General features: G+C 39.9%; 2 protein-coding genes across 2 annotated transcripts in view; one reads left to right on the forward strand and one right to left on the reverse strand.

Moving 5' to 3' along the window:
- Positions 1-17750, forward strand: part of LOC124154071 — a 166959-nt gene that overhangs the window by 128743 nt on the left and 20466 nt on the right. The window contains exon 2 of the mRNA XM_046527572.1: positions 10149-10336. Coding sequence (XP_046383528.1) covers positions 10196-10336 — 141 coding nt within the window. The 5' untranslated portion in view covers positions 10149-10195. The remainder of the gene's footprint in view (positions 1-10148; positions 10337-17750) is intronic.
- Positions 1-17750, reverse strand: part of LOC124153195 (homeobox protein Hmx) — an 84700-nt gene that overhangs the window by 19584 nt on the left and 47366 nt on the right. The window contains exon 2 of the mRNA XM_046526295.1: positions 7925-8277. Coding sequence (XP_046382251.1) covers positions 7925-8277 — 353 coding nt within the window. The remainder of the gene's footprint in view (positions 1-7924; positions 8278-17750) is intronic.

A 17750-nucleotide genomic window follows, 5' to 3' on the forward strand; every position in this document is an offset into this window, starting at 1 on the left:
TAATTGGTACGTTCACAAGAACCCGAAAGGATAATTCATTATAAGAATTGCAAGACTACTGTGTTTAGCTGGTCTCTGAAGAAGGATTTAGCCATTAGAAGTGCCTTCCTACATAAGAGCATGGAAAATGAATATGTCAGTAAAATTCTACACCGGATGTGAAACGTCTTCTATATGCAATTTATCTCTCATTTACGCCCTTTCACAAAAAATTTAATCGACCACTATCTCTGACTAAGGGCTAATGTCTTCGTTAAAGACCACCTAAGCACTAAAGTATGAGCTAATCGATGGGAAATAGGAGTACATATCTGAGAAAATACCCAACGGTAACGCTTATCACAGGATATTCGCCCGATTCGCATCGCTGCAGGTAAGAGTTTCGAAGTCAGTGGTGCGTTCATGCGGAGAAACACCGATGCAGCCAAATGAGGCATTGAGGAGCGAGGGTTGCGGCTGGAAGTCCTTGGGGGGAGGGGGAGGAGGCCTCCTCCTCCTTGATCTCCGGAGAAAGGGTGGAGGATGAGTGAGGGGGTGGTCCTGCGGTGAAAGGGATGGAGGCCTCCGATGGGTGAAGGGCGAGAGAGGGTTTAACTGATAATGGATGACGAAGGATTGAGGTGTGTGCGATGGGAGCGTTTACTCTTTTGATGGAAGAAGGCTGCGGGGTGTGCGCTTGTTTAATGGGGCCGCCCTGGGAGTAGAGCGGCATTCGACAACACACTCAAAAAAGACTCGCCAGATGGAGTGCTAGGAGAGAATTTGACGGAGGGGAGGTTGTTCAGTCTCTTGTGCCACTTATGGGATAAATTAAATTTCAAGATTTCTCATTTTAAATATGTGAACATTTTGTGTTCATTCATTATTATTGTGGCTGCTACATATTTTACCTTGATACTTTACAGCACAAATAACACGTAGTTTAAATCTTTCCTTAATAGAGCTGACAATTGATACATTTTTTTATTACTCGGACGCAACTTTGGGTTATACTAGGTTAAGGAGGTTATATCCCCGGTATAAGTGTAAACATGAGAGATTTTTGGTTTCTGTGTATGAGACCTAGACGTAGAAATGTCGAAATTCGAGGTTCAGTTAAGCTTCAATAGTCCTCGTCGATTATTCTGATTTTTAACTACGATGAAGGCGTTTGTTTACATTTTATATTTTTAATACGTAGGTATATTTTAGTAAAAATAAATTTAATGTTCTAGGAGGAGTGAAAATATTATAATTTTAGCCCTCAGCTGCCAATGGGGTTAGCTGGTTACCCCAGGCTCAGAAAATGCGAAATTAGAGATCTAAAAAGTTTGAAATTGATACAAGTAACTACATCTTTCGGTAGAAGACAAGTGTGACCTCTGATCCCTTTATTTATGATCCGAAAAAATCGCGTGGGGCGCTTCGAGCTTACCCTTTATCGGCGCGGGGTAACTAGTAACACCAGTGTGATCGCAGCTGTTCCTTGAGTCAGATCTTTTTTTTTACAACCACAGGTTTTTATTTGGCTATCTATACTGTTTCCTTGGAAATCCCTAAAAATCAAAAAATCAATCTTGGAATACGTTTAGGCTTTTGTTCACCGTTGGCACTTTTAGAAGCTCTATTACAGGGGTCATCAGCCTTTTCTTGCTAAGGCCAAAAGTCGATATCACATCGTCAGGAGGGCCAAAATGTTTTACGACACTTTACCACTACATCACCAATACTTAAAAAAACGTAATTTTAAAGTGCAATTATCTTTATTGGTTGTAAACCATGCGATTTTAAAAGCATTGTTTATTTTTTAAGAGTGTGTGAATATTTGGTTTTATTTTCGTAGTTGCAACCCGCAGACCTCTAGGGACTGCAAGAAAATAGCCGGTGGGCCGCATGCGGCACGAGGGCCGCGGATTTAAGACCCTTGTTCTAGATGCTGCATGCTGGGTACAGTCACCTACGGCTCAAAAACTCGGTGCTACCATGTAAGCATAGAGAGATGTTGAAGCAGGTAAGGTGGGAAGAAAGCGAAGGGGGAGATAGTAAGAGGAGTGTTTCGTTGAAGAGCGAAGGAGATATAGAGCGAGAGAGGTGGGTTAGAAGTGGAGTGGTTGGTTTTACCCCTGCCTTCCTATGGCTGCTTGCAAGGTTTCCATTTGCTGCTGGACAGACAGCGCAGTCAAGCGTCCGAGCGTGGAGGAGAGAGAGAGGGCCTTTTCCTCCTACCACACCTCCTCCTCCCTCTTCTCTCCTCCACCGAGAGTGAAAAGGGGGAAGAGAGCGTGTGGAGATCCACCGACACCGTTCAACGCGACCCTTTAAGACCCGTTTACAACAATTGAGGACCCTAGAAGCCAAGGGGTACGAGTGCAATTTTTATAATTTTGAAGATAGATACAGATAGTGGCAAGCAGAATATATGATATTTCTGGGACGAAGGGATACAAGTGAATCACTGTTAACTAACTATAAGTGATAACTTCTGGATTAACTGTGTGAAACCTTTCCATTATAGAAAATAAAAGGATTAACTTTGTAAGCTTCACCGATAAATTTAAAGCAGCACGACCCGCGTTACATAAAAAAGTTTCGTCTTTATCTAGACCTGAAGATGTAACTAACTATGATATGAAACCCGTGTCGTGATTTAAAAAAAATAGAACCTTACAAAGTTCATCCTCATATTTTCCAAAAGTATATTTATGCATAGATTCAATGGTTCACTTATCTCCCTTTGCCACGACTATATTGAGTACGACAATGACTATTATTTACACTTATCTCCAAAATTATGCACATTGTACATAAACCTTTTGGTTTCTACGGTCCTTAATTCAATTAGTCGTAAATAGACTTCTGATGAACCAGACCAATTTATAAAGTATACCTCTTTCTCAGCACAAATCACACGTAAATAGTGACATTTGTATCTCAGACCGTACCGTAATTAGTATACATCTTGATAGAAGTAACCATCTTCTTATCATATAGTTATTGTCTAGTAATTTGAGTAATATTATTAGCTGCATTCTTATATTATACAATTACGGGCTTTGCACGGAGGTTCACATGAATTTAATGGTTAATTTGTTGAATCGATTAAAATTATGGTCGATGGATTATCAGTAAAATAATTTAAAAAGTGGAGTAATCGAGTAACTGGGCCAATTAGTTCGGAACCGCTCACGTTAGTTATCGGCAAAGATTACTCATAATGATAAATTAGTGAATTTTTATGAAGGAGTTGACATATTTCCGCTTTGCACGTGCTTCCAACGGGTTGAATGCTAGCGTGTCACTTTTGTCACGAAGCACTCGTAAGGTCGTCGTCACCCTAGCCCACACACAGTCCGCTTATCCGCCATGTTTTCATTGCCTCTGCCACCTGGGGATCGTGGGAAATAATACCGATAGCCTTGACTCCAGTGGGTGTCAAACTGGAATCGTCGACGTGGGAGGTCGGTCTATGCAGTAACACTTGAGGCACCCTCACTCTTTTGGCTGCCGAGAAGTTTTGAGACCACCTCCGATATGATATCAAAACCCTATTAAGAGCCCTCGCTTCCATTCGGGTTTTGACCCGGTTGTTAGTGCGAAACTATGATCCTTACCATAAAAGATGTAACGGAAGAGAATCGTGACCGCGCGCATTCAGCTATATATTTCAGCGCCGTATACCAGATCTGATAAAAGTTTCTGGCTGCGCCTCTGCTAAAATTTTCGTCATAATTGCGCCTTCACTAAGAGGTTAAATATAAATTGCTCCTTATTTTGGACGCTCAAGTCAATGAATAATTCTATCAACGAATAGGTAAAGCCAACATTAATATATTATGTGGTCATTCCTGTATAAATTAATAAAATCATTTCCAAACTTATGACTCAAAGGGAAGGTGTAATTAATGCCGTTTCTAAATATTTATGAGTACGTATCAATCGTACAAAACTGTTTGTATTTTTTCTTATTTTACCCGGAATTTTTTTAAATTTCACGTGATCATCTAATAAACTTCGTTAAGTCATATGGATGTACAGATTAGACCCTGGCTGACATTTTCCTTTGTATGGAATAAGATTTTTTTACCTCAGAAATATTGAAGTAAAAATTTGATATTTGAGGTAGATGCACGCATAAATAAAAAAGGTCTATTACATACCTATACCCTGAATATTTCAAAACGATTGTATAAGCTATAAACGTGAAATAATTCAAAATAAAAGATCGGCGGACGGAAGTAATACGTCCTGTTTTCGTTAGAGGTGGTAAAAAAATACAAAGAAAGGACATCAAGTTCTGTTTAAGATATGGGAAATATAATTATCATGCATTTTATACATAAATTTAAAAAGGAGACTGCGATCCAAATTAATGATTTATTTCGTGAAAAAAGTGACCGTATGAATCAGGCTTTTCCTATAATTTCAATAAAATACAGGTAAAGACTTCTGAGGCAATGGCTCCAACGGAGCGAGCCGATCTATCGGAAGAGGGATAAATAAATAGAGAGGAAGTTGCAGACGCCGTGCCGAGAAACGTCTGTTGTGGGCGCGGGCGAAAAAAAGAGGCCTTGTGGAAGAATGGCCGCCGTGGCGCGGGAAGTGGATGCGGCACCCGCCGGGGAGGAGCGGGAGAGGGCCGCATCCGCGCGGATAGGAAGCAGGAAGATGCACGAACAGTTACAGTGGCCGTGGATCGATATTCCCCTGCTCCCCCCCCCCCCCTCCCTTCAACAGCCGCACCCCTTCCCGCTAGGCATTAATGCCATAGCCGCTCCTCCCCCTCTTCCCGCACCCCGCCACCTAGGCGCTCTCCACACCGCCCATCCACGCCCTGGGGCCAATCAGACGAATTGGGCAACCACACCCCCGCGCCTTCTTCCCCTACGGCCGCGCCGCTGTCTGCTCCCCTCCCACGCCCCCCTCCTCACAGCCTCCTGCAACCGTTACGTACTCTTTCTACTCCTCGCGATCTACACTCCCACACGGAGCCATCCAGTGTATTGTGCCTCTGAATTCTGCCTCCGTAACTTACTGCTCCTAAATTTTTAGGAACGAATGTGGACCTGCCAACGATGGTTCTACCACCTCGGCGAAATGATTGCAGCACATTATGACTCATCCTTCATTTCGGCTGTATCTTTTACGAAAATGCATGTATACTAAACAATTAAAATAAGAAGTTATTTGTTTTAGGTGAAATGTTGACGAAAAACAACCTTACGATTACTTAACGTTTTTTGTAGAATTCATGATTCATGTTTATTGCATACGAGCAAAATCCGGCAGTCGTCCTATCTGTGTCGACTTATCTCAGTACAAATCCAAAAAAAAACTAATTAAAAGGTGGAATAAAGAATAGTTACTCAACAATTCCAAATATGATATTCAATATCACGATTTCTTCTGAAATATCGCTGGTTCTTCAGGAAAAATGCTATGGCTGATAAATAAGAAAAAATATTAGATTTTCCGGCCGATTACGGGATTTAAAAAAATGCTGAGTGTAGAAGATAACAGAATAGAAAAAAGGCATAAATTATATTGTCTGTCAGATTCATTCCTATCCTGACTCTGGAGCCCTTCTTCCACTGTTCATCTCTCTCTCTCGTGTTACAAATTAACTTTTTGTGGAAGGAACATCTCACAACTGGACGTGCGAATAAATACAACTGCAGGTGCCATGGCCAGATCAATCCACCTCCTCCTAGAAGGATGTGCTATTCGATTGGAGCACCTGCATTTGCTTACTACGTCTAAGTATATTAACTGTGACTCCTTTGATAATTTTAAATTTTTGTTTCTCCATGCGAGTGCCTTTTCGATTTTTAACCTAAATTAAAATTAGTTGAAAGAAATTAAACATTGTAAACGCAAGAAGGCATATTTTATTTGCTATGAACACCGAGGCTTTTAAGGGATTGCAAAGAGTTACTTTTATTTGAAAGTGAACCCAATACTTTACATATTTCGCGATATCTTCGATACCCTCAAGAATTTCAACGTTAAGTATATCGAATGCTTTAAGAAGAACAAGGAATCATAATAGCATGGTAATAATTAGGTATCTTTCCTTCATTGTAGAGAAAGACCATATCCATCCTTACAGGCTTTTTTCGAGTTTAATTATTTACTTAGCCGCCGAAAAATATTTATTTCATTTATCCAAGTGAAATTTTGATATCCACTCCATGTATTTTCCCAAAACACGAATAATTGTACAGGAGCACTCGGAGATGGGTAGTGGGCAATGACTTATTGAGACTTGGCGTTGGTTCTGCTGCGTTTAAGCAAACTTTTTAGGCTTACCAAAATGCTTTACTACAGCGTAATTTCCACTGTAGACACTAGACTCTTTTGTACCCTCAGAGAAAATTGAGCAATCTCATGAGGAAAATTCCCGCCCGTGTCACAGGGAGGAGGCTACGTAAGAAGTAGACAACTCCAAGAATCGCTCTCGCTTGCTTCCGGAGCGTACATTATTGATGAAGTGCTTTTCATCTTCCGATTGCTTCTTGTTCTTCTTTCCGCCTCTTAAATTCACAGCCGGTAGATGATACCGCGTTTGTCTTCTCTGCTACTCACAATTTATCCGCTGAGGTAGACTATGATCATGCATTTTAAATAGCCTCAGTCTATACACGACATCTATTCTAGGAACTCAGCGGACCTATTTTCAAGGTTCGCTTACGTTTTACACATCACTTCCATAAATCCTAGTTTTAGCCTCACCATATTTGTGTATTGGTGCAATTTCCTATTTTTCACGAATGACTTTGCTATGACACTCACGAAAAAGCATGAATTTGCGTATGCAACTGTTATTTTACTTCACCATTACTTCAATACTGTGAATTATCACGTTACTTCCACCCCCAACTCCTAAACCATTACCACTGGCTACGCCACCATTTTACGGGTAATGCGTACCGTTCTCACGAGGCATCAACTCAACATCTGTTGGTAACATACAACCTTTGACCACGTGCAGATAGGCAGAAACGACCAACAAAAACAATCTTGCGGGAAACTTAGGAAATTCACAATAATTACCCGAGCCGCATGTAATATTTGGACTGCTAATTTATGAATAATTGAATGAACAGATAAAATGTATTTTTATGTAATAGTTTTAACTTCTTCGGCCATTATTATTATCTACATTTTATAAAAATGTGATGAACTTCGCGGATCGGAATGATCAGGTTCTAATCTCAAATGAACGAACTTGTTTCTACGTTTTAATACAGCTACGTGTTATAAGTGAGAGTACGATGAATTGATAAGAGTCAGTGCAGTTTAAGTCAGAAACTTTTTGATAAACAGGTGGTGGAGATAAGATTATGATTCTTGAAAATTAAGAACAAATTTTTCTTCACCGAAATTTTAGTGTTTACTCTTTAATCCATCATAATATTCATTCTAAGCGCATAGCAACCACTGCAAAGCACCGTTCCACAAACTTTTAATTCCTGTCACATGCTTTGGATGACTATTGCGTCGTTTTCGAGACAGTCGATATACAATGTACTACAACCCTTTCGACAGCAATGCACAATTTTTTGAACCGTACTTCGTCGCATTTACTATTAGATTACTTCGTTCCTCAAGTAACGGCGGTATTAGTTTCCATGATTAAATCATAAACCCACACCACTGGCTGCACTGTTGTATCACAGTGAGTGCCGTACTCACAATCCATTATTATTCAGTACCTTTAGTGGCGGATCCAGAGAGGGGCTAGTGGGGGGTGTCATAGCCTCACCTTAGGTATCCAATTTACACCAGATTTAATGGTAATTTTTGGTAGGACCCCAACTTCTGGGAGGTAACCTCCATGACCCCACACCTAGACCCACCCTTGTCCCTATCCTGGTTCCACTACTAAGTATCTTTATCCACGTGCAGATTAATGCACTACAGTGTTAAGTAGATATACGCAACTCACCTTGAGGAGTTGGGCTATGCCTGAGGTGCGGTGGCGGTGGGGGTGGCGCGTGTGGGTGGTGCGGGATGTGGTGCGGCGGGAGGGCGTGGTCGAAGTGCGGGTAGTGGGGGTGCGGGTGGTGCGGCAGCTGGGGGCCGAGGCGACCGCCCCCGCCGCCCCACGAGTACCACGGCGCCACCTTGCCTCCGCCGCCCCCGGACGACGCCTCCGACACCGCCGACGGGTACACGAAGGGGCTCCTCGCCGCCCCCCCGCCCCCGCCGGGCGACCCTCCGCCGCCGGCCGCCGCACCCGCCGCTGCGGCCGCCGCTGCCGCCGCGGCCAGCGCGCCGAAGTGCGTCATAAGGCCCAGCCTAGAAATAAAAAGAGGAAAAACTGTCGGTGAATGAGGTGCACATTACGACACAATCAGGAAAAAAGGACAAAATCTTTCATTCATCCCCTCTCATTGGAGTGTTTTTCCTATTGCCTGAATCACACGGTAATTTTTTTCCAACCTTTTCGAGCGACAGCTCCAATGATACCTACAATGATGGCGGAAAAATTAACGCCATAACTTTCCGCGTGGACTCCAGGTTTGGGAAGTCCGATCCGTTTTTCCATAGAAGGCCACGCGCTAGGCTTGGATGGTTTGAACAATTGAGAATTGATATCTTTAAGAGCGACTCGGAGAACAAAATATTAGAGCCCCACTATATTTCCAGGTCCGACAGAAGCGATTAGTTAAGAGAGATATTTTGCCGAACGGATAGATATGCGAATTCCTTTTTCCCACGAACCATAAGGGACTTTAATTAATGCAAGTCGAAATTTCGTTTGAGCATTTCCTTTTTATGTGCAAATGGCTGGTGTCTTCCACCCCCTGCCACACGCCTTTTAGGCGGCTTGCGGGGTAGTATTTAGATGTAGATCACTCGGCACGTCCATTTTTCTGCCGGTGATACCATCCTTGATATCGCCTTTCAGCCAATCAGAACGCACGGCCGCTAACAGCGACTGTAACACCAAGTTTAGCTTTTGATGGGATGACGATTGAAAACAGTAAGAACGCCAGCAAGTATCCAGTGGAAAAGGTGATACTTTTACCCACGAAAGAGAGAACCCCAAACGTAATCAAAGCCGTTCCCCCTTTTTCCCCTGGTGTATTTACGCTATACTTAAACTTTTCCCTACACTCTCCCTCAGCGTTATGATCTTAAGCTCGATTCTGTTAGGTGAGGCCTTCACCGTGAGAGTAGAGGTCGCCCGAGACTATGCTACAGGCGCGTAAATAACGCAAATGCAAGTGCAGGGAGCAGTTTCTTTCCGTAATCCACTTCACACTTCCTGAATATTTGTTTTGGACACCCACAGGACTGGAAGAATCTCGATTCCACTGACTATATTCACATATCAAGTGATGATACCGGCGTAGTATAGGATGAAAAGAGGCTATTCTTTCAACCCCCTTTGAATACAAGAGAAATATGTTTTTTAAATGGCGAATTATTATAACCAATTACCACTTTATAATATTACGATATTTATAGCCATGAAACTGTCTTCATTAAATTATGTCAAAAGAATAAGAGCTGACGCATAGCGTTGGGTGGAAAACATTTACCAGCATTATTCAACCAAACGTCCTGAAAAGTGTTGCTTTCCAAGTAAAATCAAGATTAGTTCTTAGGTGATATCAAAATAGATATGTCCATGTGATCTGAAGCTTATCCTTTCCAATATGTAAAATTAGACGCAAAGTTTTTTTTTTATTCAAAGCTTCTGAAACCTATACAGTTTTTGGATCATTCTCTAGCTTTTACTAGCTACTACAACCCAAATTTTTGCTAGGAAATAAATTTTAGAATTTTTCTCTTTGGGCGATGCTTTATAATCGAGAATATCCCCTAAATACAAGTTATAGAAGAAAGGCAGACTATTTCAATCAAAAAGTGTTTATAATTCCTCAATCGATACATCGATATGACATTAATATTTTCACAGATTCCTAAATATAAAGTTAGTGAGTAACCTTATCTAATAGGAACATTTAATCGGAAATTTTTTTTCCCCCTATAAAATCCCTATCTTTATTATTTTATGGTCTTTTTTAACAGACCGTCTTCTTATAATTCTGCGATGTAAGTTCCCTCGAATTTTTCTTTGTCTAATTTATATCTATACAATTGTTACGTCGCCAAATAATATTTTGGTGTTACATGCAAAACCCTTATTATTATTGCAGGTCTCAATGTTTAATCCCAAGCAAGCATTAACGGAAAACAAAGGTGGATGATCCTTGGCCGCGTAAAGCAGTTGAGCTTAAAGGCAGGAGAGGTCGAGGGAGGAGGTCGAGAAGATTTGACGATATACAGCGAAAGAGGAGAGATACAGGAAAGGATGAACACGCTCGCAAGGGGAAGGAGCAGCCAGGTAAGTGAGGTCCATGAATAATTGCTTCCTGCTCCGAGTCGCTTGAACGTTTATGTTAATAATTAACGTGGCCCATCCGAGACTTTCTGCCCTGAAAACCCTCCCTTGCCGGCTCCTCAGCAGTCTATTCCACAGAAGAGCCACGGTAACTCCCTAGCGTTTTCTGCGTGTTCCTTCCCTATATCCCCATCCAGGCGACTCCCACACTCCCTCAAGGTATACTGAGGTTATCGGCGAAGAGGCGTAGGGAGATATATAGTTTGTCGGCCCCACATAAGACCTATGAAGTGAGCACCGATGGGGCTGTGGGTTGGCGAAGAGCCAGTAGCAGAGGTTGTTCCCATGGGGGAGGGAGGAGAGACAAGAGGGAGGTGAATTTTAGAGGGGGAGCGTGCGCTCCAAAGACCCTGGGGGTGGTGAAGAAGGATGACTATTTAATGGCCTCCCTCTTAGCGTTAACCTCAAGGCACTGTTCTGGGTACCGTCTCCTATCTTAACCCGTGCCACGATCGAACTGCAACATCCAGGTACATGTATGTATATTTATGTATATACAAACTCCATTTTCCAACCGTCCACACATAGGGACGTCTCCTTCCTATGCTATGCAATCGTCAACAACATCTACACACCTGTCTTAAGAGGTTTTTGCGGAAGTAGAGAATATAGCCGCTAGATCTCGCATCGATTTGGGTGGGTATAATGAAGAATGATTCGAAAATCTCAAATTATAGAACGATAGAAGACCATTTCTAACACAAAGTGTTTATAATTTTTCAATATAGACCAATAGCATCGAAATAACATTTATTTTTTCTCAGGTTCATAAAATATAAAGTTAGTGAGTAGGTTTATCCCAAGCATGGAATCGGAAATAAAATTTATTTTCCCCCTCAATAATCCTTATCTTTATCATTTTACGGTCTTTATGAAAGGATAATATTCTTAAAATTCCGCTACTACGTAAGTTCCCTCGTATTCCTCATTGCCTAATTTATGTCTCCACAAAATACTTGTCACCTGAGCCACGGTTAAACTGTAACATTCAAGTATATACCCTATGATTTCTGGCTTTTTCCAACTACCTTAGCACCGCTGTACTCGTCCTTTTCCTACTATGTTCCTATCACTTTATTATTAATTTCGAATTTAAATTTTCGATGTCACTACCTTCTAAGTTAGGAAAAACACTGAAGAATTTGACTTTTCGGAGGCAGTACCATCTTATGCCTTGTATGATGTGAGGCATGATGCGGTCGAAGTTCTTAATGTTAGTAAAATTGGACATTGCAATATTAACAATGAGTTACAGTGGAATTTTCATGTGAAGTTCTAACTCAATGGGAATATTGCAATGCCCAATTTTACTACTACCATCTTAGTCAGGAAAGCACTGAGGCAGGTGGTATTGTGAACGTAAATTTAAATTAAAATTTGATGTAAAATAAAATTTAATTCGTGCGAGTGTCTTTTTTATTGTGTTTTCTATACTGTGTGTTATCCAACCTGGATTATATTTCTCGTAAATACCTCACCCAGGACTATTTAGAAGTAAATATGTGTATGCATGTATATACGCACCCCATTTCCCAACCGCCCACCCATACTACGCTGCCATGCTACGCCATCATCAACATCACCCACGCACACCTGTCTTCAGGGGTTTTTAGCGAGAATGTAGTCTTGGAGCCGCCAGAACTCGCATCAATTTGGGAGGCGCGGCTCGCTTGGTTCCCCGCACACCCTCTTCGCAAGGATCACTAAGGAGCCCTCTTGTGGAAAGGGAACATTAGTTTAAGGGTGGACGGGCTTTCGGAGGGGAGGAGTTTTAATCCTCTCCAAACGGCTTTTTAGCAAAGTTTCGGAATCTTCTTCCTCGCCATTCATTATTTTTCTTCTTGTTTTTCGAAGCTTCTGGTAAGAGGATATTGGTAAGTACCAGAGGTGTGGAGAGTAGGGGCGGGGAGCAGTTAAAAAATCGTTGAGTGTAGTTGTGCAAACAGTTTCTCAAGAGGGAAAAATCTTTATTTTCCCCCGGGAAATGTCTACGTTTTATTTTTCTCCTATGTGCGTTGGTGGGAGAAGATGATAATGTAGGAGTACATGAAATAAACTATGAGCTATGAGTAGCTTCAATGTTTTTAATGATATTTTTTAAGAGGATTAATGCTAGTGCAAGAGCAATTAAGCAAATTATTACCTAAAACGGCATTTGTCTAATGAAGGAACAATTTCAGTTTCATTAAAATTTGTCATTTTATGTTTTAAAAATTGCTTAATCTTGCAGCAGTGTTTCCTAAAAGTTTTCATGAAAAGTTAAATAATATTGAGTTCGAGTATGCTTACTTTATACATCCGATAGAGCTACTATATCATTGCTACGCCAACATTGAAGAGCGTTTTGAAGATATGATAAGTGGTAATTATAATGCGTTGATTACATTTAGACTCCTCAGTTACAGTTTAGTTGTTATGAGAATCCAAAGCTGGCCAGTAATTAGAGATTCAGATCATGTTCCTCTGTAAAATACGATTCCCATGGTCGTTTATTCCTACTTGTCTTACATAGTAGCGGTTCATTTTTACCTTTTGTCTCAAACATAATTTCTTAACGGTTCCGGAACGGGGTAGACGAATTTGTTATGAATTATTTGTATCACTGCAAATGAAATAAAAAACATCACTTTGATTCCTCGTATATGTAGCCATGAGGCTTACTCTCACTTAACGTATATAACTTTCATCATCTTACTTCAATTTTCCATTACCCTTTATCCTTTTCTCCCCGGAAACTATTCAGTTTTAATATAATTAATATGCATCATTGGAATAAAATCAGTACCTTTGTAGCATCAGGCAGTATATCCTCAGAAAAAATTAATCGCTCTTGGCTGCTAGAAGTTCATGTTTTTTTTTTTCAACTATAAACTTTAATTTCATAACTGCGTAATTGCACGTACTTGGATGAAAATGGAAATTAATGTGAATATTTCCGCGATAACTTACTTTCACCAAATTCTCCTCGCATTTACAGTACTTACTGTTATTGCTTATGTTAGCTCAGTGCTTGAGCACAGTATCACCGCGCCAATTTTAGTATAGAGCAAAAAAATACGTTTAACCTAATCTATATTTTTTTCAAGGATTACAACCACTTAGTTGCGAATCAATAAAATTCTCGCTTCTCCAATCGTCTGAATTTTATATTCTTAGTAAATTGCCTTATCTAAAAAAAATAACAAGAAGGGATTTCATCATTTATTCATCTTCTATGTTATTTCTGAAGCACTTTGGTTTTCTCAGAATTGCTTAATTCAGTCCTCTCCCGCTCACCAGGGCAAAATCATCGACTCCCGTGTGGGGGAAAAAGAATAAGTTCCCCCATCCCACGGAAATTAAATCCACTTAGGAACTTCCGCCTCAGCTAAAATGGAGACTTCCGACAGTTGAGATAACGCTAAAAGCTCGATTATCGATGGAGGTAACTGCCGTGGAAGTTCCTCTCGTAGATACTGAAGCATTTGCCTCATTCGAATGGTGTTAGCGTGGTTTTAAGCTTTTATAAACTTCACTTATTTATTGCAACTCCTAGGAACTGCGCATATTACTTCATTAATTATACGTAGCCATCATAGACACACAAAAATTATCTCAACCTAGACAGTACGCTTTGGGAACATGTCTGTGTGCCTAACATATATCCAATAATTTATTACATGTTTGTTCGTATAACTAACAATATGAAAATCATATCCGCTTAACAAAGGAACTGCTGTAAAAATCTTAACTACATGAATATTTCATTGGTTATATAATACTCGAAGCAATAAATTTCGCAAAAGACTACCTCGCTTTGTCATTAATGTATATTTAAGACATCAATCGGGTGATTTTCACATGTCAATTATCATTAATAAATCCTTTGCTGAATTAGAATATCAATTTTTTGTAAATGAGGTAACCTCATCAGCAGGGCGTTTAAGTTTTTGAACATTAATTATGCAATGACTCTCTCTCTCTGTAAATATATGTATGAATTCCTTTGCACTCTCATCATAATCGTAGTTTAAAAATGCACTTATTGCCCTTTCTTTAACTTTCCACTTTCACTTCCAAAAAAGTATCGAAGTTGGAGAGAAACAAAAACCCTTCAAAATTCGGTCGGAAAGCGCACGAAGCCATATACCATCACTGGACGAACTGAGTGACAGCAAGGGTGGTTTGGCAGAAATGGTATTTTTAGTGGGCTGCCCAATGGCATTCCAAGAATGGAACCCTTTGGTCGACGGAGTTTTATTGACAGCGGTTTCCAATATTCGGATTCATTACAGCGGGCCATACCATTCACATTCATGAAGTGTAAGAGTAAAACTAAAGAGTAACTATGAAAAGTAAGAGGTCACCAATTTAATGTTGCGTATGACTGATTTTCTAATTGGCTCCTGGAAATTTATAAGTTATTTTTGCAAAAAGTACAGCTATTAAAAAACACCAAAAGTTTCTAATGTGGCGAGCTAGTGGAGAAGAGCCAATTGCCAAATGTAAATTAATTTCGGAGAATAAAGTGACCTGGAAGTTGAAAATTTCTTAATTTTTGAGTGTCTATACATTCTGATTATTCATTGAGACGAATGAAGTTATAAATAACAGAAGAAATCAGAAATTAATTTCGCAATTGTTGAAAAATCCCATAATTGAGTCAACTTTGACAAAATCCCAGATTCCCATCCCCTCTGTGTTTTTTCATGCCAGAGAACACTGCTGTCTGCTTTTGACAATGGCGTCGTTTGACCTGTAACGGTGGATTGGTATTAATGTTGTGAGTTAAAAAATTCACTCCAATCCAACTAAAATCCACGGAGGGTGAGAGATAAAATCGTTATAATAAAATGATTTCATTGGCCTTTTTTGACTTTATTTTTCTTGTTTCCCTCATTATACTGAAGCTGTGGGCTTCAATGCTGGCCTCGATTGTAGGCTAGGAAGCAGCCACGTTTCAGGGTCTATCTACAGTGAGCCTGAACTGGGATGGCCAAAGCAATATGCTACTAATTCTTATCATGCAATCGTGAATGACCTGCACTTATCATTTTTTATTTGATCATACACTAGCTCGCATATTAGTTGTAACAGAAGACTCAGGAGAAGAGGAATTTAGAAGTTGAGGCTGTGGGCAGGAAGAGAGACAAGGAATGAGAGAAGGTAGGGATAGAAAAGGGTTCTCACCACACTTAGGTTGGACAAGAAGGGTTGAAACGGTTGAATGGTTCGCCTAAGGTTTCCTAGCAGCCCCCCGGCGCCGTGGGAAGACTATCGGTCGTAAGAGAGATAGAACGCGTTAGAGGCAGCATACAAAAATGTGGAAAGCGTGATTGGTAGGGTCCTCGGAGTATCTAAGTATTAACTGGAGATATTTTCGGCTTTTTCTTATTGCAATTGAAATGGCAAAATACATGACCACGAGGTGGTTCCAATGGGTCGGGCTGGCTGTCTAAGACGACAGCGGTTGTTTATATGTGGTCTTTTTCCATTTTAAATCTTATTTCCATTTAATTAAAGAATTAAATACATGGGATACTCATTAGGATTTTAATGAAATATAGTCATACCAATATAACCCTCAGGCTACTCATAGCATTTCGATATTCTCCCATGTGCGCAAATGAAAGGCTTACTAATAAGTGCAAAGATATTTATGAAATTCTGCCAACTTAATGGATTCCTTTTAGTTAGTTTGCTCAAATATTTTGCCCACACTTTCATACAAGTTGCCACATAAAAATATGAGCCGGTCAGAAGTCTTGCTGTTCCAAATCTTTAATCGCATAACCTCTAATACATTCTGACGATAAGACACGTCATCGTAATTTTTATAATATTTTCTTTGTGTTAATCTGATTACATTATCAATTTCCTTTAATAATATCTAAGTTGGAGGTTTTAGTGTGGGGCTCAGCTTTCCGTTGCGACGAATCAAGCGCTCTTGTATATATTTAACTCTGAGGGTCGCGTGGCAATATTGAGGGAAGTTCCGATATAACTGCGAAATCGGCTTGTTTCGCTATGAGGAATCAACGGACTGAAACCGCACAAATGGCTCCATGCCCTCACATTTATATAAGTCCCGATATAAAAATATGAGCCGTTCGTTCAGAGAGCAAACCTCAGCAATATGAAATATTTTGTTTGGCGAGGCTTTCCGCGCACGGAAGATAGAAATGGAATGTCAGTCGTAGGGGAATGAGGCGTCACGAAACGCGGAAGAAAAGTATAGTAGGGTCATATTATGGCAGGGAATCACATTATTTTTTGTCATTTATGAGAGAAAGTAAAGCAAAATAGCAAATCATAAGGTCGATATTTTCATTTTTATCCTATTATTAAAAAATAATTATTTTTTTCTTTGAGCATTTGATGCCATCGATAGTGAAAAGCTTGCTAAAGAGTATAAAATTATGTGTAAAATTCTGCCAATAGTTATTAATTAGCTTTTATAAAATTAAAATCGCCTAACTTAATGAATTAATTTTATTAGGATGCTCAAATATTTTTTAGCCATGATTAACTAACACTACACAAAAATATTTCTGTTTATATTCTCTTTGTGGTAATTGGTTAAAGGAAAAAGTTATACTTGGAATTTCCATCAGTATCGAGCCAGTTCCATGTGATTCCTCAATTTAGGCAAATTTATTGAAACCAACATATTATTTCCCTAAGAATACTTACCCTAGACAAGAGAAGTATCACAAGTGGAAATAGATTTAGGAAAGAGAAAGGCATTGCAAATGAAGCAAAATGATAAATCATGAACGACTTAGTCAACATTTTAAAACAATAGGAGCATTTAATTATGCGAAATAATTACATGAACGATATTATGTAGGGTGAAATTAGAATATATATATCACCGTTATGTCTATCTTACCACAGTGAAAGCAACTTACAACTCTGGGGTAGTTGATGTAAAAACGAGAATCTTTTATGACACAATTGTCTTCAGAATCTAAGAGCACATTTCTGCACCTTTTTAATGACCGCAGCATTTAATAAGAGTCTCTCTCCAGAACAAAACGCCCGTTGATCAGTTTCACAGTAATTTAAATCCGTTTAATTTCATTTTCGACTCTAAGAACTTCTTTAGTTTCGCTTAAGATGATTTCCCGGCGGGATTACTCCAAATTTTTTAGACTTCAATTTCAAGAATACCTCTTAAATTAATCCTCGGGAGAGAGATTTTTTCCTACGACTTCCAAATTCTCTCGGCTTAAGGGGAAAGCCCCTCCCATACACACTAATAAAGCCTTATCGCAGTTAAGTAACTAATGAAGTGTTCAGCTCAAAGTGAACGGTTTATGGTGGTGGATTCGAGAGAGAGAGGGAGTAGAATAATAAAAAAATGATCTGGAAGAAG

The sequence above is a fragment of the Ischnura elegans genome, chromosome 2 (genome assembly GCF_921293095.1).
Source record: "Ischnura elegans chromosome 2, ioIscEleg1.1, whole genome shotgun sequence".
Classification (NCBI taxonomy): domain Eukaryota; kingdom Metazoa; phylum Arthropoda; class Insecta; order Odonata; family Coenagrionidae; genus Ischnura; species Ischnura elegans.